The 24209-nt window shown below is 39.7% G+C and overlaps 2 protein-coding genes across 2 annotated transcripts in view; one reads left to right on the top strand and one right to left on the bottom strand.

Annotated features, from left to right (window-relative positions):
* The window catches only part of MED12L (mediator complex subunit 12 like), a 339629-nt gene that overhangs the window by 211644 nt on the left and 103776 nt on the right, over positions 1–24209 (top strand). The window contains exons 15-17 of the mRNA XM_018565890.1: positions 14873–15020; positions 17300–17418; positions 20862–21005. Coding sequence (XP_018421392.1) covers positions 14873–15020; positions 17300–17418; positions 20862–21005 — 411 coding nt within the window. The remainder of the gene's footprint in view (positions 1–14872; positions 15021–17299; positions 17419–20861; positions 21006–24209) is intronic.
* P2RY12 (purinergic receptor P2Y12) lies at positions 1612–2766 on the bottom strand (the record flags this gene model as incomplete). The annotated part of the gene is made up of 1 exon (XM_018565878.1): positions 1612–2766. A coding segment is annotated over one exon (1050 nt), but the record flags the coding sequence as incomplete, so codon positions are not given.

Here is a 24209-nt window from a genome sequence, read left to right on the forward strand (position 1 = left end):
TTCGCCTCAGCCGATCCAACATGTGGATCGGCTGAGCCGAACCTCAGGCAGGCTTCTCACTGCTGTTCGGGCTATTCTTAAAAATGCAGAACAGCAGTGAGTGAATAGCCGAATGCCGCTGAGCGGCATTCAGCTTGGCTGTTCTGCTCGGTCCCTCGGAGGGACCGAGCAGAACAGAAAAAGAGTGAATAAAGTAAAAAAAAGTAAATAGAAAACGATTGTGCAGAGCTAGCAGTGACAGCTAGCTCCACCCAATAGTTTTCTATTGTCCGGCGGCTCTGCTGCTGTAAAAAAAAAAACGAAAAAAAAACTCTCCCGGGCGCTCTGGGAGCCTCCCGCTCCCGGCCGCCCAGGAGAGAAACAGTGCTGTGTCTCTTTTTCTTTATTCTGACACGAGCGATGTGGGATGCACCTGATGGGGAACTGCAGCAGAGGGTGGGTACAATGCTAGTTTACTATTGGCTATTGCAAATTGAAATAGCCAATAGTAATGTCCCAATGCTTTTCAATGGGAAAAATCTTTTTTTTTTTCTATTATGACATGCTCGTGTCAGAATAAAGAAAAAAAGACACAGCAGTGTTTCCCGGGGCACCAGGGAGAGTTTGCTGTTTGTAGATCAGTGTCCCTGGTTAGCAGGTAACCAGGGACGCTGATCTCACTGCAAGTGGCCGGAGCCAGCCGTAAGATCACGGCTGGCTCCGCCCAGCTGTCAGAAGCAGGCCAGCTTCAGCTTTCAGCACGGCTCAGCCGAGCCGATGCATATGCATTCGGCTTGGCTGAGCCGCTCGGCCATGATCGGGAGCTGTACGGGCTATTGTGAATAGCCCGTACAGCACCCCTTCGGTTCTACTGAACCGAAGGGGTCCTGGGGCCGAAGCTAGCCGAAGGATCGGCCGAATCTACGGCCAGATCCTTCGGCAGCTTCGTGAATAGACCCCTTAGTGTCTTTGGGTCAAGGGGTATGCAAACTCCCTGTGTATGTATATCTGATTATCACAATCATCACCAACTGGTAAAATAGAAGCTTGATAGTTAAATACCGTTGGGTATGTATTAAATAGCTATTACACCTTTCTTCTAGGAAGACTCAAATCCCAGAAATGGCAAAAACATGCTTTGCACAACCTTTCCCAGTAAGATTGAAGTATGACACTTCAGAGGTCAATCACATGTACACATTTTTTTTCTCATATACAAATAGTTTATGCATATAAATGATGAACATTTGCACATGCTTTGCCCTCTCTGTTTGCTGGCTGTATCATACTATAAGGTAAGAGAAAAAAATTATGTTAGATAGTCTGTCATTTATGTTTTTTTACTAATAACTTTAATTCCTTTAATGAAATCTTTATTACCAAAGCCATTTGGAAGTCTTTTATTGCTAATATTCCTCGTAGGTACTAGGCAGTTCCTAATAAATACATAAAGTATATCACCAAAGGACATAGGCCCATAAAGACTATGGGGGGGGGGAATTGATCAAAACTGGAGCAGATACAATCTGGAGCAGCTGTGCATGGCAACCAATCTGCTTCTCTTCAGTTTGTTTAGTTAAGGTTTTACTAGTTATGTCAGTGTAGTGACTTTTTCCGTTGATAGGCTTCACTTTAAAGCAAATCTATTAATCTGTGTGAGGCACAATTAAGTACATCTGTCTACCAATTTACCTAAAATACAGCTTCAAGTCATTATATATAGAGCTTCAAATTCCGCTAAATTTTAGTTTCTGCTTTGTCTATATCATATCGATGTGAAGCTTTCAGCCGTGTAGATGAAGAAAGACAGATTTGCCTTTTCTTTAAAACAGTATTAAGTGAATTTCGGAATGATCTGCAGAGAAAGAAGTAAATGAAAGGGTCCAGACATGCATTTAGAGATGAAAAAAATAATGTACTCTCTTTAACGTAGAAGAGAGTACTCTGAGCTGAACACTTGAACACATCCCGTGTCTGACTTAATGTGTATGGGATTCTAGCAAAGTGGTATGGGACAAAACATACAAAGAATATACCAATAATAATAAACACTTTTACATTGACTCTTTTTCTGGATTTTGATGGTTCCCTTCGTGTTCTTTTAAATGACTGGAACAGCTTTTTGGTTATAAGAAGATAACACACTACTATGACAGCAAAATTAACCCAGAAAATGATCTGACATATGAAGCTCACAATTTCATGCCAAATCCGTCCGAAATCAGACTTGAGGTTTATACAGTTCCGTATGTTTTTTGGTGTCATTGGCTTATTGGTTAAAATCATATTGGGTAATGAGAGGGAAAACATTATTATCCATATTGCAGCCGATAGGATTTTGGCAGAACGCAAGTTTGTTGTACAAGAGTTACCAAATGGCCTTGCAGTTTTTTTATATCGATCTATAGTTATTAGACCAAGAAAAATTATGCTGATGTACATTGTAAAGTAGAAAACTACTGAGGTGTAGCGACAAGCAAACCCCTTTAAAGCCCAGAGTCCGAGTCCAGCATCTCCAAGAATCTTGAATGGGAATGTCATAATCATCAGAGAGTCAGAAATCACAGAGTTCTTTAGGAAAATGACGAAGTTTGATTTACTTGGCAACTGGAAAAACACAACTATTGCCAAACCGTTCATTATTGTCCCAGCAATGAAGATAATTGAATATAGAACAGGAAAGAGAACTTGGTTGATACGGTAGTCTCTAGAACAATTAAAATTCTTAGCTAAATTTGTAACATTGTGTAGTTTGAAGTCTATTATGAGTTCGGAAAATCCTAGAATAGAAAAAAATGGTTATCAGTTAAATAGCCCATGCATGAAATTCAGTCCTCTTGGTGTACAATACTATTCCTCATTATAGAACGATTACTGATATTGGGGTTTTTTTTAATGCCTTTTTTATGTTAAAGTGAAAGTTTAAATAAGTGACACAAATAAAGATTTTGCATCATTGTATGTCAATGTAGAATCCCAAGCTGATATGAATATTTGAAATAAATGAGGGGTCAAATGGTTATCTTCCAGAATAAAGTTATCTGTTTTCAGCTGTTTCTTATCCTGTTCATATATCATAAGGGCAATGTAAAATATCGATATTGGATATCAAGTGCAACTAAATAAGAAAGCAAAGGGCTAGGACCAAAGCTGCTTTGTGCCAAGGCTTTCACTAGATTGTCCTTATTGGTGGATTCTCAGGAGCTTGCAGAAGAGTTTATTGTACTCCATTTGTCAGCTTCTGCATCATCATGCATGTGTTGAATAGAGGATGGATACTGGCCATTGAAAATAATGACAAGCCACTTGACAATATATGCCAAGGTAAAGACAGATTTTGCCAATATTATCTATTGCCATAATCGACTGTGGCCCATGTGCGTGTTAACATGCAGTATTTTCAAACTAACATGCATTGCATTAAGGCAGACAATTAATTTACAATGCAATATCATCAGAAGAAATAGCAATGGAAGAAAACCCTACACCTTTTTTAATGTAGCACAGCAAAAAAATGGCATGTGCACTGTGGTAGGCTGCAGTGCAGAGGTCTGTTGACACTGTTGACACCTACTGTACTCGTGTGTTGGGATGCTTTTCTAAATGAATGGGACCAGAGTACACCATAGCACACAGAGTGCCATGCGTTATCATGCTAATTATATATGCATTTTGCCACACATTAACTTAACATATAAGTTTGAAAGGGGTACATATTGGTTTGAAGGTTTAAAGGCTGCATCTTGGGATTGTTTCTAAAAACATGTGTGACTTTTTATGGTTCATTTAGTAAAGGGCAAATAAGCTGTTACATTTTTAAAGGAATTTTCCCTTTGCTTAGTGAATGAGGGGAAGCTCTGTTGATTTCCAATCTTGTGCAAGCAAAAATGTAGTTTTTTTTGTTTGTTTTTTTCCTTGCACGTGATCAGGTTTTCTGTGCAAAGTGAATTTTCACCACATTCACTAACCGAAGGGAAAATTCCCTATGTCTTGTCAGTTGGCTAAACATTTATATACAGTATGAAAAGAAAAGAGTAGTTGCGGGATAGTGGCCACTGCTTGTTGAAATGAAAATATATCAGTAAATAATATTGCTTACCAACATGTAACCAGAATCAGCCTTGGTATTATAGAAAACAATTCAAACAATTCTTCCCCACACAGCTACCTCCTCATGTATCACTTCTCCCTCCCTTCTAGATTGTAAGCCCTCACAGGCAGGCCCTCCTTACCATCTTGTCTTGAATTGCATTGTGATTGTAATGTCCTCCTTATATTGTAAAGCGCTGCACAAACTGTTGGCGCTATATACATCCTATGTAATAATAATAATAAAACTTCATTTTTTAGAAATTTCCACAATATTCCTCATATTCCATGACTATTTCCCCTGTTTGTTAATATAATAGCAGCACTGGGCTCATATACATGGACATTTGTGAGTATAATTATTGCGGCATCTAAACTGAAGTAGATGCATTGCAAAATAAAAGTAGGTCACGTTATGTGATACTGTGCTAAATATTAATTTACCTTGTATGGAGTAATGTGTGCTTCTATGTGAGATTTTTAGAAGCTCCTCGATGTATTTTATCTTTAAAAAGTTGTTTATTTTTTTAATTTTCATGCAAATGCACAACATGCAAAGTTATAAACACAACTGCACGTGAATGTATCATTTCCCATCAAATAAAAACATCTATTTAATTAGTCATATGTAGGAGCGCTTTGTACAGATTACCCTAAACCATGAAACGTTAAACTTGCACTTGTGGTTAACAAATAGACCCATATGTCATATACAGTCACTGAAATGCCCAAGATGTGATTCATACAACATATATTTGGTTCATATATGCTACTCTAAATATCAGTAACAGTATTGCAATGGGTCTTATTATAATTTGCATGAAAAGATTGTCATTTTGTAAAAAAAAAAAAAGTTTTAAAACTCATGGACAAAGCCCTACTGTTATTTTGTAGAAAGACAGCTAAAACAGTGAATCTAAGTACATCATATGTTGTTAGTATGTCGGATGATGTGTTATAATAGATAGATGCCTAAGCAATATATAATGTTGTAGTAACTTCCAAGACTTAAGTAATATATTACCTGAATATTCCATGGTTCAGTTATTTGGCACTTGTGATTGTAGAAGAGTAGATATATTGGTCAAAAAGACAGCATTATCCTATGCATTTGCATCCAGAGAGCCACAAGATCAATGGTTTATTTTCTTGTACTTTTCCCATGAAATGATACAATTCTCCGCGGTTGAGCAGTAGAAGTGTGGAGCTATAAACTTATACTGTACGGGATATGTAAGCTCTATAATTATACCGGATGCATTTTTCAGTTTCTCTTCTTCAACAAGACTTTAATACTTCTGCTTTTTTCCTAACCTGAAATAAAAGAATGCAAGTTCAGATAATACTAAGTCTACACACAAACATAAGTCAAAAGATCAAGGGGCTATTAGGCTTTGTGAATTTAGACTACATACAAACATACATTATGTATCAGTCAAAAGATCGAGTAGCTGTTAAGCTTTGGAAAGTATATTTTTTGTTTTTGATAATACTAAATGACAATGCTTCAAGTCTATGTAGTAAGGTCCAAATATGTCATTAAATAATACATTTTCCGAATGCAGACATGCACATTTATCTAATAACCATTCTTTTGGAAATCCATCTACAACTCTTTTGTAGTTTTGCATTGATTGTAGAAGGTGTAGATTTTTTTTGATTTTTTTATTGCTATCCGCATATCACCTGGGGAGATTTGTTCTCACTGTTTTTCACCCTTTTTATCTGTTAACTCTGGTTGGAACCTGAGGGGAACACAAGATTTTATAGTTGTCATCAAAACAGAAGGTGCGGAACACCTTCTTCGCATGTCGCTTGTTTCAGAAAGTAAAATACCTTCGCTGTGTAAAAAAACAACAATAAAAAAATATTGCAGTTCCCTAGATAAATAAAAATATGAAAAAACCTAATGAGGGCTAGATTTATCTCCTATCACTACATTAATATATATATATATATATATATATAATCCACAATATACACTGTTTGCAAATCCACATATTTTTTAGCTTTAAATAGGATATAGAAGTGTTAGATCCTCTGTCAGGTTTTTATTGTGAAATGAAGAAAAAAAGCCAGCACTCCAAGTGAACTTTCAAGATTACAGTTTCCAATATCAGAAAAAAAAACCACCATAGCAGACCCGCTATTTTAGAGTATCAAACAGAGAACAATAACCACAACCATGTGGCCATATAAGGTCAAGGCTGGGGGTGGGGAATGCCCCAGTTGAAGCTGATTAGACCGGCACTGATGGTTTCTTTCCAGATTCAGATGAGCTCAGGTTTGGAGCTCAATCCTAGTCTCAACACACAGTTGTCCTAGTATGCTGATCAAGGACCATTGTTATATACCTTGTGAAATTTACATTGTCCCTAATACACTTTTCTCTCAATCTTTTTTTTTTTTTCCATTATTATTTGGAATAGACACCATTGTTTTTTAACTGGCCCCTTTATACCTCTTTATAAACCAATACAGTTTTAATATTAAGACAGACTGGAAAAACTTGTTGACTCATGGATAAAACACAATGCTTTGAGTTTCGTTGGGAGGTGGGGAGGCTAGATATACTAATTGTGTTAAATAAATTATGTGAGATGCTAGTGCAGTGATCAATCTGCTTAAACTGACATTTTAGTTTTGCTGGAGAGCTCTTTTTTTTACATTTTTTATCGCCCCTAGTGGCAGTCAGAATAAATAGTGATGATTGATTTCACCTATAGCAGCTGCCTTTCGAGGATACTTTGCCACATTGCTGGTACTCACATGCCCCCAGGTCTTGAACTATATACTCTGACTGTAGAATGTTGCAGACAGACCCCAGGTATACAGTAGAGGTACTACTGGTGATGGAGGACACAAAGTGTTGCCTCTGCAGTGGAGACAGGGTTAGTGATGGACAGAGCAGGGTCAAGTGCAGCCTGCAGAAGAAACGGTTATGTAGCAAGGTCAGAGCAGGTAGTGGACAAGAGTGTTTTCCATGGCCAGGCTGACGTCAGGAATAGCAGCAGACGGAGAGCATTCCAGGGACAGGCTGAAGTCAGGATTAGTGGCAAAAAAAAGAATATTCCAGGGACAGGCTGAGGTATGGACTGGAGGCTGACAGAGTATTCCCGGGACAGGATGAGGTCAGGATTGGAGGCAGTATTCCCAGGGACAAGATACTAAGACAGGACAGGCAGCAAGATATTAAGACAGGAACAGGATGCAAGGTACAAGACAAGATATTCAAAGACTAAATGCAGGTTTATGAAGATGAACCAGTCACCAGAGCCCTGGGCTTGTCAAGCTTAAATAAAGCAACACTTGCCCATCTCAAGGCTGGGGAAAGGGAGTGGTGTGTGGCCAGGCTTTTTAGCATGCAAGTGCAATCTTTACACTTCCCCGGATAAATTGCTCAACATACAATTTTAAAGATGGATTTAATTTTTTTTTCCAGAACGTAGTAAAATGTGAATGATATGTTACATGCTTAGAGGCACTATAAGCTTGTTATAGTACACCATTTTCATTTATTTCACAGACTACATTGTCTCACTTTGTACTGAACTGCTAGAGAGTAAATAACATCTGTTATAAGCCGATATTTACTTAAGCTGTGCGTCTACACTAAAACAGTAATTAACCTAAGCAAATATCCTTTTATATAATAACCATTATTTATATAAATACTGCTGCATTTTGAAGTCTTGGACTATTTGCAAGTCCATTAGCTAATTGTTGCTCTTCAGAAATAAGCTGTTAGCTTTTACTGTACTATATCAGTAAACTCATCTAAGAGAATTATTATAATATTCAAAGTGTTTAGAGATTAACCCCTTCATGAACGAGGCCTTTTTTCCTTTTTTTGCACCCATGTTATAATCCACATTTTAGGCCTAAAAATTACTTCAAACCACCAAAATTATATATTTACTGAAAGCCAAGACCCAGTAGAATAAAATGGTGGCAGTTGTAAATGTTTATGTTGCACGATATTAGCGTAACTCCTTATCAAACCCCCAAATTTAGTGAAAAATGCACTTAAATGCCCAAAAACTCAATAAAATACCCATTTGTTATGGGTATTTTATTGTGTTTTGGGGCATGAGTAAATAGATACCCAACATGCCCAGGTTAAAAATTGTTTGCGTCCGTGAAACTGAGACAAAAATCAATACCCCAAAAAGTTCATAGACAACGCTTTAAAAGCCTCTACAGATCATCAGTTTAAAGATACACATAAATATTGAACCTAGAATTAGAATTATTGCTCTCACCCTGACATGTGCAGCACGATTGTGGTTTTCATACGTAGACGCACACGACGCGTGTTTACGTGAAGACGCACCTTCTCGCGGAGGCGGGGGAATTAAAAAAAATGTTTTACAATTTTTTTTACATTTATTTCATTTAATATTATTTTTAAAAACTGTTTTTTTTAACTTTACTTGAATTGCTATTACATAGGGGGGCTTATAATCCCTCATGTGATAGCATATTGGCAGTGACAGGTACTCTTTAAGGTGATACTGGGGGTCCAAAAGACCCCTAGTATCACCTTTATACTTTAAATAAGCTATTGAAGTGCTTCAGGAGCCCAGCAATGAAAGCTATGGGACCGGAAGTGATGGAATACGCGTCGCTCCCGGTCCCATAGAATGGGGAGGAGATGGATGAACGGACTTTCACCACTCTCCTCCCCAGCTTCCCCCGAACCCATAGAAGGGGCAGCAGAGCCCGTGAAACACAGTGGGGGTGTTGGGCGGGGGAGGGCCCGTTTATCGTCCCGTAGAGGCGCTCTGGCGATAGCTGAGTTGCCAGAATCGATTCTATTGTAAAGCCGACAGTCCCCGGCGGCTTTCTGTTTAAACGGGCCCAATGCCAGCCAGTGACATACAATGTACGTCACTGGTCATGAAGGGGTTAAATATGTTTAGTTGTCAGTGTGCTTATCATATTGTATGTACACAGTGTCTATGTGGAAAGTTAATGTAGACAGTAAAAATAGGATAAAACTGCAACTGATTAAAGAAGAACTCCAGGCACAAATTGTATTAACCCTTGCAGTGGGGCTAACCAGATTGGTTGAGAAAAATCCCCTTTAGAGCCAGAACTGGAAGGAGAGCGGAGTGAAAGGCTGGTCCTGCAGACTCGTGCAGGAGTGGAGAGCGGAAACTGAATGGGGACCAGATCTGAGAAACTGGAGCAGACAGGAGGAGCAGGAGAGAGCGGTGCTAGTGACAGGAGACGGTGTCTGATTGGAGAGGAGCGGAGTGAGAGAGGGAGCTGAGCTGGTGACAGGATCAGGCAGCTGAACAGAGAAGAGCAGGAGTGAGAGAGGGAGCTAATCTGATCGGTGCTGGTGACGGGATCGGGCGGCTGAGCAGAGAGGAGCAGGAGTAAGAGAGGGAGCTGAGAGAGTGCAAGCAAGTGACTGGAGTTTGGAGCAGCTGAACAGACTAAGAGGAGTGGTGAGCTGGCTGATTGATTTGTATTAATTTGAGTGTATTATGGGCAGGGTATTGGGTTTAAAAAAACCCCCAAAACAACAGTGTATTCTGCGGTAATTCAAAGTGCGTACTGTGATTATCTGTGCTAACTGTGATAATTTATTTCACTAACCGGGTAATCTGCATGGTCTGTGGTAATTGTTGTATTTCAAGTGCCCACTGGGTAATCCGCATTGTCTGTGGTAATAGTGGTAACTCAAAATACATACTCGGAATATCTGAGCTAACTCCCGTCTGCAGTGCGATCGCCCACACCCGAATGTGTGGCACAACAGTGTCTGCATTCCGGTCCAGTGCACGCACTATTTTTTCAGATCGCACAGGACCGGAACACAGGCACTGATGTGCCACGCATTCAGGTGCAGGCGATCACATTGCAGGCGGGGGGAAGAGAGGCATGGCTGTGGTGCCATTGACTACATCGCACTGCCATGCCCCCTCCCACCCCGAAACGCAGGACGCTGGCCGGGATTTGCTCCAGTGCGTTCCAGCGGCGAATTGTGCTAAAACGCACTGGAACTGGTATAAACCAGCCCTTAAAATGGACCCTCTCCCTGTGCTGGTGCATTAGGTTACCATGGCTAAAGCAGGCTCACCTTTCCACAGGCTCCAGGGAAGAGAATCGGGACCTCTCTGCTCATCCCACCATAGGCAGTGACAGAGGCTTGGCTGCAGGCTGGAGAAGGCTGGACACAGAACTTCTAAAACTTCAGCAACATCCAGACCATAGGGACGACCAGCCTGTCACTGCAGATATAGATCTGCACCTGCACACTGCCTGCCACTCTCTCCCCTCTCGTATCACGCTGCCTGTTACCAGGGACGCGGCCAGGAGACGGAGCGGGAACTCACCTGACCCCGCCCCCCATGCTAAGAAGCCTGTCTGTCAATGCAGATAAACATCTGCGCACAGCCAGCCCCTCTCTTCCGCCTCCTGCTACTGGGGACGCGACCGGGAGTAAGAGCGGGACCTACCTGATCCCACCGCTCTGGTTAGAAGCTCATCGGCACTGCCCCGTATTCAACCTAGGGTGGGGGGCCCAGGATGAGACCTCACTGGTCCCCCCACAGCTTCAGGCCCCGGTGCAGCAGAGGAAGTAGTTCCACCCCTGCGTAGGGGATATTTTACTGTGGGAGTAGTGAAGTTCTGGAATTCCCTTCCACAGGCGGTGGTATCTGCTAATAGCGTTCATAAATTCAAGAAACTTCTTGATGAGTTTCTTATTTCACTTAATTTACAGGGATATGGGAAGTGTTAGAGCAAGATAAATACAGACGCACAATTACATACACACATTGATTGAACAGGATGGAACCTTGTCTTTATTCAACCTCAACTACTGTTACTATGTTACTATGTTATCTGATCGTTTTAACCTAGGGTAAAAAAAAGGTATACTCACCTGAGTTTCCGAGCCAGCCGGTTCTTAGGCCAGTGCCTTGAGCATCTCTTCCCATCCGCTGCAGCAGTCTAGGAATCCTTGCCTGCTGCAGCGAATAGGAAGAGTGCAAGGGATAATACAATATTATATAATAAAATAGTATAATATAATAAAAGATCAACATATAAAAAAGGTAAAATAAATGTTACATTCTTTGACTATTATGTGACCATATCAGTGGTATCAAGACCTAGACTAGTTTCCTGTCCAGCTACAAATGTAGGGTTTAGTGCTTTGTCATCATTGAATTTCAACCCATTTCAAATGTCTTAACATTTTTAAAGTAGAAATTAATCCCAAGAGGATGACATTTAGATGACTAAAGTCTGTAAATCATAAACATTTGCCATTTTTTTCTTTTGAAAAATATTATTTTCATCATTCTTTTGTATCTCAATGCTGATGAAGAACACTCAGATCGCTGTGTTTTTTAAAATTGATTCTCCTTATAAATTAAAATAAGAATCAATATATGGTGTTGTCCATGATTATTGCATTATTTTACAGAACCATGTGTAGGGTATTTTGTAGGATTTTAGATGTTTGTCCGATGTGTATTTATGGTGTTTGCAATTTTCGTAATAAAACCATTTTCATTGAACATAAATTTATATTCACTATCATTCTATGTTGGGATCTCTGTTAAAGGGAAAATAGACTTTTAATATAAGAATCCACAGGTGCTGACTGTCGTTACTGTTTAGTACAAAGATGATGAAGTCATATAAGTAGCAGGCTGCTAAAACTGAGGACTGAGGGAGGTGTGCTATTAACTAAAATTAGCAACTTGACAAATGCAGTAACACCTCCAGCAATTTAATTTTCTATTTTATTTAGTACATGTTGTCACCATGAAAATACCATTGGTGTTATTACTGGCTTTTGAGCAGCTTCTAAAACAAGACTGGGGAACCTTGAACAAAGGCTGGCTCTGGTAGTACTGAAACTTCCTAGAAGAGTCAGTTTCTGAGAATGTGTCTGTACACTAGTGTAAACTTCTGCAGGCTAATAGGTCTTAACAGCATTTATTTGTTAGGACGTAACATTCTTGCTCAACCAGGCTTGGCAAGCTGTGTCCCATAAACAAACATGTGCCTTAGTGTTAGTGTACACAGGCTTCAGACTTAGAAGTCAATTGCATTATGCTTTCAGGAAAAACATGGGTTTTATTTGAGATCAGGCTGAGATTTGCTTGGGATGCATTGACAATTACTTGTACAGTGGAGTACAGGTAAAGCCATACAATGCATGGCAAAAGCAGTGATGAGATTCAACTTAATATTCCAGATCCTACAGTGCTTAACAAATGTATGTCAGAAGCAGTCCACACATGCCTGTGTGCACTAACCCTAGTATGCCACTTTTGCTTGTGTTGTAGGCAGACCCTGAATCACCATAAAGGAGTAGTAAGGCACAGAGGGGAACCATTTCCCAGTCTTGAAAGACAAGATATGTTCTTCACTTGGACAAGAAAAATATTTTAGCCACCTTTTTTTTTTACGGTTGCCAATTTGTATTTATTTTCTAAGATAATTTTTATTTAGCAAAGCATATTTAGCTTGTGGAATCTACTTTTATTTTAATTATGTTATTATCCATTTTATTAAGTGCATTTTAATTTCCATGTAGCTGATTTGAGATTATTACATTGCAGTTCAGTGTAACTAACTTTAGAGAGTTAAGGTAAAGTGTAATATCATAGAAGCAATTATTTATAGTCATCATATTCACTATTTACATAAAATATCTTGAACTGATTATCTTGAAATTGGTGAACGCAGTTAATCCGATTCTGAGGTACACATACATGTGTCAGTTAGGGCATTGAAACATATTTTGATGATATATCATTTATGGTTTGTATGCTAGAGAACTCCCTTCCCAGTTCCCTGCTGTCAGCTTGAATATCAGAATAATGATTTGTAAAGTACTGGATACAGAGGCTACATCTGCTTGTTATCAAACCACCATACCTGTGGTTTTCCACATAATCTGTATAAGGCAGAGAAGTGAACAATGTAGACCAAAATAGCTGATATGGAAAAATTCTCCAATTCAGCTCACTTTGCAATTCAGCTATGTTGTCCTAGATTGTTCACTTCTCCTGCCTTCTCCAAACTCTTCACCCTGTTGTGAATAGCCCTGATCATGTTAATTGCAATTGGGATGTAACCAAATTTCCTAATATGCATCTCTACATCTTCTGGGGTGTTTCATTGCTGTTCTGTGCTACATCTGAACTCTCCAATAAAATGTCAGTAAATGTAGAACATACTGGCGGGGAAACTGCAGTTGGTTTGCTAAAGGCAAATAGAGTGTTAACTTTGCAGGGGACATTTGAATGAGGTGAAGTTCCGCTGACCTCCATTATCCAGTCATGTGCAAGCACAAATAGTGTTTTTCCTTCCATGAACATGATTGAGTTTTTATTTTTTTGTACAAAGCAATATTTCATCATATTCACCAAGCTAAGGGAAACTTCCCCTGAAAAGTGCAACATCCCTTGAAGTTTCCTTTAGTTATTAAACCCCACTGTGTTTGTGATATTTTCAAAAAAGAAGCACATAAAGCTAACTTTTGCGAAATCTTTCTAGTAATCATACATAGTTTGGTTGAGCCAGATTGGGTTGGATAGGCTAATGTTACTACCTGTAACTGGTTTCAGTGATTACAATATCACTGGTTGCAAAGAAGTAATGATTACAACTAGGGATGTCCCGATGCCACTTTTTCAGGCCCAAGTACAACGTGTACTCTATATATACTCTATATGTAGTACATATAGAGAATATACTGCTCATACAGTGCAGAGAATACATTTACAAATAAAAAGCTCCGCCCACCGGAGCAGCAGTAATGTGACGCGACGCTCGGCGAGGTAAGTAAGAAGAAAAATAAAACAGCTCAAGCTTCGGCACTAGGCATCGGGGCATTTTGACAAGTACAAGTACTTGTCAAAATGCCTTGTATTGGGCCCGATTAGCCATCGGTATCGGGACATCCCTAATTACAACACTAGCTGCATTGCTATGCTAACTGATTGTATGAAGATTTAAAGCTAAAAAATGATTGTAGAAAAAGCACAAGATAAGTAAGTTTCTAGTTACAATAAGGGGTCTATTCACGAAGCTGCCGAAGGATCTGGCCGTAGCTTCAGCCAGAACAGCTTACTATAAATATTATACCTTGATTGAAGTTGGATCCTACACAGAGCACTGTGTTTCCAGCGCTCCAGTTGCATGTTTGCCCCCTCCTCTTTATTCATTATATGAGAAAGTACAAGACTTTTTTGTGCATGGATGAGGGCATCCATTCACAAAACGTCTTGTACTTTCTTACATAATGCAAGGCGTTCTGTGAATGAATGAACAGAGAGGAGGGGCAGGGATGCAACTGAATTGTCCTTTTTCCATTCGCCGAATTCCTTCCATTCTGGTACCCGCAAGTGTCTCAACCGCATCTCTCACCTCTGCAGCAGGAAATACTGCTTTCTGTTTAGGATCCAGCATCAATCAAGGTATGATTTGCATAGTTTGATTTATACAGGGTTATTCACAAAAGGGTGAGGAGTTTGGAGAAAGCAGGAGAAGTGAACAATGTAGGACAACATAGCTTATTTGGAAAAATTCTCCAATTCAGCTCACTTTCTAGTTCAGCTATGTTGTCCTAGATTGTTCACTTCTCCTGCCTTCTCCAAACTCTTCACCCTTTAGTGAATAACCCTGTATAAATCAAACTATGCAAATCATACCTTGATTGCTGGATCCTACACAGAAAGCAGACTTTTCTTTATAGAGTTTAGCTTAAATATATGATTTGCTCATTCTTCCATTTAACATTTCAATGTAGATGTATTTGAAATTTCAGGAAGCATCATCAAGTCATGAATGTAATCAGAGAATGATTCTCTTGTATGGAGTCGGAAGAGAGAGAGATGAAGCCAGACACCAGCTGAGAAAAATAACCAAAGACCTCTTGAAGATTCTCAATACAAATGGCACAAGTGACTCTGCTGGTAAGTGAATGTTGTACTTTATGTGATACAATTATCTGTGATGTGTGACAGAAGGGAAAATGTCAATTTCAGTCATAAAGGCAATGTTTTCACATAACATTGGCTGCACAATTGTACAGGAAAACTCAGTGAATGTATTCTAGAACCTTCTGGGTTAACTGACATTACAAAGCAATTATACAGAAAACTAGATGCAATAAAGAACATTGATTTCCTAGTTGGAAATGACTACATTGCTATCTGGTAGTACAGAGAATGCCACATTAGTGGAACCTGAATCGATAGCAAATATTACACAGGGGTCTAATCTCCACCACTGCATGTTTACTTTAGAAGGTTAAAAATGTCCACAAATAACAATGTGATGTATGTGTTTATAACAAAAAGACAAAATGCCAAATACGATTACCAAGTGCCAAATTTACATTACTGGAAGAATAAAAAGATTTTCTAAAGATAACAGTGCTTATAAATGTTTTATTTTAGAAGCAACATGATCATCATTGGAAGTAACTGAATAGTGTGGAGCATAGATTGAAAATAAGATATAATTAGTGTTTGGATACCGTATACTTTATTGGTTGCAGAGATTTTCCTGCATGATGACAAATCACTTATTTCTATTACTCCTATCCTGCACTTCCCAAAATCACTTAACAAAAGGCAGCGTTTCAACAATCCTGTTTATCCTGTAATCCGTTTACTGAAAAAAGGCATATGGATATTTTGCCAAACCTTGAAGAAAGGGGACAAAAATAAAGAACACAAATATGTTGGGCACATAATTACAAAGCATTTACCACTGAAAATGTACTCTGCATTGAGTTTATAGTTTAATTATTTGGTTTTTTTTTAACTCAGAGAGAAAAGAAAAGGTGTCTTTGTTCAGGAAGGGTCACAATGGGTATATTATAAGCAGTCGAGAAACATTTTTGGCCTAGGCTGCTTTCTGCAGGGCCAGATTTAACATTAGTCACATGTCTTTAGGTGGCTTAGGCAGCTTTTCCTAGTATAGTTGTTGTGCAACATGTTGTTTTTCCATTATTAGAACAAATAGTTATCTCATATAAGGTTATTTACACATTAGCACAATATTCCATTGCAGGTCATAACCTGGAAAATACGGAAAAATGTTTTGCACAAAAATAATGATCCAAGCAGGGAGATGATTAACAAAGACACTGAATGCTGCATGTCTACAGGCTCCAGTGATACAAATCCATCAGCCTGACAGCAAGACAACAGTTTGTGCGATCCTAGGTCCTGCAGTCTCTGTACACATCTTTCTTCTTAACAATCAGTAAAATAGCTTTAAAGCAAGCCATCCCTGACCTCTCTAGTTACTTCTACTGTAAAGTAATTTTTTTCCAAAGATCCTCAAAGAAGATCACAGCAAAGGTGTCAATTCACAAAGCTTTTTTTGCTGATTTCGGCCGTAATTTAATAAATATTGCACACTATTTAGGTTTGTTCAATTCACCAAATGATTTAACGCTTGGAATCTCCACCAATTAACGTCTGTGTTTGCAGAAGTGATTTATATCACTTCTTATATATTTTATATTAGGGATGCACCAATACTGGTTACTCTAGTATAGATTCATTTTAAAGGGAAACTCAAACTTAAAAGAAGAAAAAAAATTGTGCATTTATTATTTTATTATTTATGATAATTTATTTTATTTTTTTGCATAAAAGCCAGTAAGGCATTGCAACCGTGGTCAGTGGATCACTGGATCACTGGAACAATGCTCTGGCTCCTGCAGACTCTTACTCCCATCCATGTGTATAGTGAGGTATGGACGTTCAGTAACATGCACAGGAGGAAGTGTCAATAAGACTACAAGTGCAGTGATGTCACTGCACTTGCATTCCATTAAGAATTACAAGTCCCTCTACTGTGGTGACTGATGGGACTTGTAATTTCTTCATTCACAGATCCTGTCAAAGTAATTAAAAAATGTAAACAAGCCTGTGGGGAGAGGAACTCTGCAATTCAGGTAAGTGGGGGTCGGGAAGGGGGTGAGGGGTTGCGATCTGACCATGTATCATGCCACACCCTAAATATGGGTGTAAGATGAAACATGGTCAGAAATGTAAACTTAGCCTTTAATGTGACAGCTATTTTGAACCCATTACACGTTTAATGTTCTAGAATTAATATACGAGCCCATAGGATGTCTTTATACATTGGTCTTATCTAATGAATGTGAAATGTACAGACATAAATACCCAGTATCAGTTGTAGTAAAGAGTAAAAACATTTCTATTACACATAGTTGCAGATGACGGACACCGGACACGAAAGAGCAAACAAGAATCCTTCCCATCTCTGGAAAGTACCTTTTCTCGGCTACAGCATCTATCATATTTTGATCAACATCAAGTCACGTCACAGGTATTTTACTTCCTTATAACCAAATATACAGCTGTGTTGTAATCTATAGCAGCACAAACTAATGAACACATGTAGTTCCTGTTATCTATGTTGCAGTCTATCTGTAAAATTAGGTACACATAATGTGCAAATTCAAATCTAATTATTATTATTGGCCATAAACAGTAATGCATGGCATAAAAACTAGGGATGCACCGATACTGGTATCGGTGCAGATACCATGTATTTGGGTTAGTACTCCTACACGCCCAAATGCTACGATACTTACCCCCGATACCGGAGCTACCAGAACATGGAGCCGGCTTCCCTTCCAATCAGGAAGCTAGGCGGCAGTAATGACTGCATGGGGTCTCAGCTTACTTCTGAAGGCCCTGCTCAGCACGAGCAGTACACATAGCTCCGACATACACCTGTCCCATCTTCTGCTCTAACACCTCACTGTGAACTGCATGCCCTCTTTGCAGCCAATCACCTTCCAGATAAACAAAGCTCCTCTCCAATCACCAACCTCTTTGTCCTCTCCCACCCCATCAAATTATTGGCCGTAATGATGGCACAACAAATGTCACGTGGTCTTCGAATCCCTCTCACATTGGAAGCCGCTAAGGAGCTGCCGCTTGCGCAGACGCTAATACGGGACTTGGCTAACTCTCCTGCTGCCAGCGGAAGTAAAATGACAGCAGTCACGGTGCCGTCTGCTCCGCCTACTGTAGTTACACAAAGAGTTAAGGGCTAGTAAAAGTGTGTTGGCCAATCCGATGCAGCAGGGAGGCTCGTACTGTGCAGTAATTGGTCAGAGGTGGGCTGTCGGTCGCAGGAAATGTGTGAGGTAATTGGCGGCGCTGTGAGGGAGGAAAGATGTCCACCGATGGCAATAAGCTGGTTCGCTCACCCAGCGGGCTGCACATGCTCCCCGAGACCAGAGTGTGCAGCAGCCCCTTCTGCCTGAGAGAGCCGCAGTGGAATAATGACACACTGCCCTCTTACATGCTAGCAGAAGTCCCGGAGTACTGAAAGATAAATATCGGTACTCGATACCGAAAAACCGGTATCGGTGCATCACTAGTATAAACCACCTAAAAGAGCTGCAGATGACCCCAGGATATATAGTCCACCAAAACAAGATTGTTTTAAATTGCCCATAAACATAAAGTGGGCAAATGGGAAAAAAAGAGAAAATATGGAGCACTTACAAATGTAAACTGTAAAGGGAAATAGAAGTTCATAAAGTGCTCACCTTGCACACTGACCAGATCAACAGCACCTCTGTCCTTGTCAGCATTGTAGGCTTGTATACAAATAATAAACTGTGCAGGGCTTGATGCAAATTTAGGTGTACAGATAAGCATAGATGATAAAGCAAGTGGTCTTAGGTAATATCATTATGGTGTATCCAAAAAGTTAATATATTTGTACTGCCCTATGCACAAAAAAGATCACCTTTGAAATGTGTTGCTTTTTTTATCTTGCAGCATTTGTATTAGTTCTAGTTCAAACATAGCAGTATTATCTTGGTCTGTTTGATTTATATCACTAATTAGCTGCTCAGTAGACAGCTGGAACTGCACTTTTGACTAAATAAGGTTGTATATAAAATCCTCTATTACTGGTAGAATCAGTTTATGAACCCTTACAAGTTACCTTTATAGGCGCTCCATATTTGCTTTTTTTTCCTTTTGCATCTATGGTAACCTCACATAAACTGCCTTGTTTGGTACAACTTGTAACCTGATTCTAGCAATATTCTCCTCACCACATCTTTCAATCCATTAAGGACCCATTTACACCAGTTCTGTTGAGCTGCATTAATCTGCACAGATTGCAGGCTAAAAGCCAGGGCACACAGAAAACAATTGCTTTCTATGTGCCCTGTTCTGCCACAATGCTGCCTTCAGATGGGTTAAATAGGAATGAAGACATGCTGCATTTTGCCGCAACGCTCTGCAGCTCACCTTATGCTCGGCTGTGGTGCATAAAAATGAATGAAATGTCATTTTGTGACATTTCAATAAAGTAAAAAAAGAAAAAGTAGGTAAACAGTGACTTGTGTAGTAACAGTGCAAGGCATGCTCCCCTAAAGCCTGTACACAACAGACACCACCCGCATGGTAAAGTGGCTTGTGTGCTTTAATGCATTTGAAATGCAGTAATAAATATGCTCATGTTTTGTTGATTTTACTTGCTATGTGCTCTCAATCAGAGCACTGCGGTTGTCTCTCATACTCCTTCATATCCCATTGTTGATAGATCTATAGAAGATTGTTCAGTTGTATTGCAAGTTGTATGGCCAACTCTACAGTGGATGTGTGTATATTCCACTTGTTCTAAACTCTCACCATACGCACCACCTTACCAACAATTTAAATCTTAAATATTCTCAGCTCAACCTCATATATTAAGCAAAGGGCATAAACCTCTATGTGTAATTTATTTCCCTCAAAATGGGAAACAACACTTTTGTTTCCCATGGTCCCTCTGTGTGTTGTAAAGTATCCACCGCTCCAAGCTCACTCCTGTGATGGACTACAATCTTGCGTTTAGTTTTCTAATTTGTATTGAGATTGTAGTCCATCACAGGAGTGAGCTTGGAGCGGTGGATACTTTACAACACACACACGGAACATGGGGAACAAAAGTAGCCACCCTCCAGGAGGAAGGACAGTGTCAGCCCCAATTCAGAGATGATTTGAGGATCTACAGCGGAGTAATACACAAATAAGTTAAATTTTTGTTAATAGTTCAGGTACATGAATGCATTTTTAGGATTTAACATGTGAGTTTAGTGTCACTTTAACTCTTACACTTACTCTTATTTTTGTAGCTGATTTTTAACGTTCTTTCATTATTTGGCACCCTAACCCTAAGCTGGCCATACACATACAGATTTTTCATTAATTATCAGCAATCTACCAGGTTCTGGTGTGACTCCTCAATACATACTCCTCAATGATGTGATGTATCTCCTCAATACATACTTTACTACATATGTCTGCTGTGAAAGGACCTTTTTCCCTGTTATAGAGGTACAGGAATGATCCTTAATCACTATTAGAGTTTTCCCAGCATGCTGGACCAGCTGTGACCAACTAAGTGACTAGCCTAGTTATCTCAGGAGAAAATAAGGCAGCTCATCCCTAGCTTTAGGAATGGTACAGTTTATTACACAGTAAAATAATAACATCGCAACAATTCTGACTGTAATACAATATATATATGAATAAATATTACATGACTCATGGTAGGAACAGTAGTGTACTAAATCAAGAATATGAATATTTAGAAGACTTAAACATATCCTTGATTGCTGGCTTACTTCCATGTTAGAAGTAACACATATTATGGAGAATGAAATGTACTTACGTGTGCACAGTGTGAGCTCCTATTCTGTATGATAATTACTTGTTGAGAAATGAGTTTGACGCTTCTGCTGGTTCCGTCCACAGATATCCTGCAACATGCTGGAGCAAATTACAAGCTTCGCTTCAGGAACCTCTTACCATCTTCCTCTGGCTCACCATGTCCAACTTATATTTGACTTAATGGAGCCTGCTCTGAACATCAATGGTCTCATTGATTTTGCTGTACAGGTACCTAAGCATTCTCTGAAGCTATTGTTGTTCTTGGATGAATGGAGATACTGGAAAACCGTGTTGTTCTTAGCCAGTAAATAATAGCAGCCTAGCCCTGGAGTTTGTCGTACTTAAACAGATTGTGCCTGGAGCCAGACATTAATCTCATTGTGTTCTCATGCAAATAGTGCAGTACTGTAGAAATCAAGTGTTCTTTTAGAGACCTTGATCAGGCGTGGAAACTTCAGGCTATCTGAGTGCTGCTAATGGACCTGTTAATTTTATTGAATTCTGGTTAAACAATTACACTATGGTCTTCAAAGCATGCAATATGCCTTTCACAAATTTGTTACAGCTTTGGGGGCTTTTACTTTGATGGGATAATGATCAGCTACACGCAACAGATGCCAGATGCATGATTTGGTTTATTTCATAAAGCAGTCCTATGACCAATGATGTTGTGAAAGGTGCAGTAACCTACAGGAACTCGATTTGAGCTTCTGTTAAGGTGCCCATAGGCGTACACATTTTGTGCATTGAAAGGCTAATTTTGCACCCTGTCTGCCAATACTCAGTCAGTATATGGACTATTGTCAACTTTTTTCACCTGATAGCTACTTAAATATTGTTTGGGTGGTAGGGAAGATGTAATCATTTATCGGCTCCATTCACTAATGTATTAGGCTCTTGACTGACTCTTCTTTTGCCCCCTACACAATATGCAAATCTACTGTGGATCATTTCATCATTACATTACTGCACAACAGGTGCTCACCAGAACAGTCAGGGTCCACTCACACTATGCATGACGGTAATGCACGTGTGTTAAAGGCTAAAGATGGCTATACACTATATGAATTTTGGCCGGTTCTTGATGAAATTCACACAGTGGATGCCGCTACCAGCACCCTTTTGGCCTGGCATCCCTTGATCAGCTGATCGAAGGAGCTGGTTGGAACATCTTCAAAGGAACAGAGCGGGCAGCCAATGAGCTGCCAGGCTGGAGAAAGAGAATATAACAGATTCCTCCATCAATGCTTGCGGGCATTGAACAAGGAATCTCCCACTAGTCTTAATAGTGTTCTGACAGTGGCCACCGGCTGAAATTCACATAGTGTATGGACAGTTTAAGTGTTGTCACTGTAAGACAGAAAGTGTGTTACTGGTAGGATCACCAAGTTAAAATAAATTAAAAAACAAACCCGAAAACAGAAATTAAACGCCGCCAAAACACATCAATGGACTATTTTTGAGAAAGCTGGTCGGATGTCCAGTGAAATGTCTTCAAGAAAAATACAGCAAATCCAGATGCCTTGACTTATTTTTTACAGAAATCAATAGTAAGTTAAATGAATGTATAAGTGAATAAAGGGATTTTCTATTCACGTAATAGAATAAATGATTTGAATCTTCACACAGTTTTGGTTAAAATCCTTTAGTCAATCGGATTCTATATGTGAATTCAACATTCTTTTGCACCTCCTATTGCAGTCAGATATTTCCATCACCATAGATGGCTAACTCTCAAAGATCTTGCTATCAGCCGTGGAGACATTTCTTCATCAGACCGTAAACAATAAAATCCTTTGTTCCCGTTCACACCTAGGTGTTTTGACATTCAAAGGTAAGCGCGTCAAAATGCTCAGGACAACAAATTCCCATTCGCTTGTCTTGAGCATGACAAAATGCTGAACACAAGGAATCCCATTCATTTCTATGGCCCCTGTTCATGGGCAGAAAAATTCCTGTCGCTGGAAAAAGTACATGAGCTACTTTTTGGCTGTTTTGTCACCATCAAGACAAGCAAATGGGATTCCTTGTCCTGAGAGTTTTGTCACGTTTAGCTTTGAGTGACAAAATGCCTAGGTGTGAACGGAGCCTAAGGCAGGGATGGGCAACTCCGACCCTCCAGCTATTGTGGAACTACCAGTCCCATGAAGCGTCGGGAGACTGACAGTTAAAGGCATGGCTCCCAGAGGCAGAGGCATGCTGGGAGTTGTAGGTAAAGCACAGCTGGAGGGCCGGAGTTGCCCATCCCTGCTCTAAGGGATGCCTTGTGTCTTTTTAGGTCCCTATTATTATTATTATTATTATTGTTGTTATTCAGGATTTATATAGCACCAACAGGTTGCACAGCGCTTTACAAAATTGAGGGAGACAATACAGTTAACAATTTCAATACAGGAGGGTTAGGATGTCCTTAGTAATGTTTTTTGTCTGTTTTGTTTCCTTAGTAAGATGTTAAAATGCCTTAATAAACAACAACAAAATATAAACTGTTACGAGGTAGTTAGTTAAAGCTTGCAGTGTTAATAATTCAGGAGTCAAATCTTGTTAAATGTGCTATAAATTATGTCATACAATTTTTCATTGATTTAATAAACCAATAGTGGCTCCTATAGAATCTGTGTATATTTTCTGCACAATATATCCCCTGGGAATGTAATGGCAAATTTATAAAATTAAAAATATATACATTTCAGTATCAAAAGATTAAGGGGTCTATTCACAAAGCATCTAGCCGTAGCTTCGGCTGATCCTACGGCTAGCTTCGGCTCCAGGACCCCTTCGGTTCAGTAGAACCGAAGGGTGCTGTACGGGCTATTCACAATAGCCCGTACAGCTCCCGAACGTGGCCGAGCGGCTCAGTCAAGCCGAACGCATATGCATCGGCTCGGCTGAGCCACGCTGAAAGCTGACAGCCTGCTTCTGACAGCCTGCTCCGGCCACTTACAGAGAGATCAGCGTCCCTGGTTACCAGCTAACCAGGCACACTGATCTCCAAACAGCAAACTCTCCCTGGTGACCGAGCAGAACAGAAAAATAGTTTTAAAAGTTTTTAAAAAGTAAATAGAAAACGATTGTGCGGAGCTAGCAGTGCCTGCTAGCTCCGCCCAATAGTTTCCTATTGTCAGGCGGCTCTGACAAAACTCTCCCGGGCGCTCTGGGAGCCTCCCGCTCCCGGCCACCAAGGAGAGAAACACTGCTGTTTCTTTTTTTTTCTTTATTCTGACACGCAGCGATGTCCGAATAGAAAAAAAAATTAAACATTTTCCCATTGGAATGCATTGCTACATTCTTATTGGCTATTTCAATTTGCAATAGCCAATAGTAAACTAGCATTGTACCTGCCCTCTGCTGCAGTTCTCCATCAGATCCATCAGCAGAGGGCGGTTACAATGCTAGTTTACTATTGGCTATTGCAAATTGAAATAGCCAATA

Source organism: Nanorana parkeri, unplaced genomic scaffold (assembly GCF_000935625.1).
Source record: "Nanorana parkeri isolate BGI_ZX_2015 unplaced genomic scaffold, ASM93562v1 scaffold898, whole genome shotgun sequence".
In the NCBI taxonomy this organism is placed as follows: Eukaryota; Metazoa; Chordata; class Amphibia; order Anura; family Dicroglossidae; genus Nanorana; species Nanorana parkeri.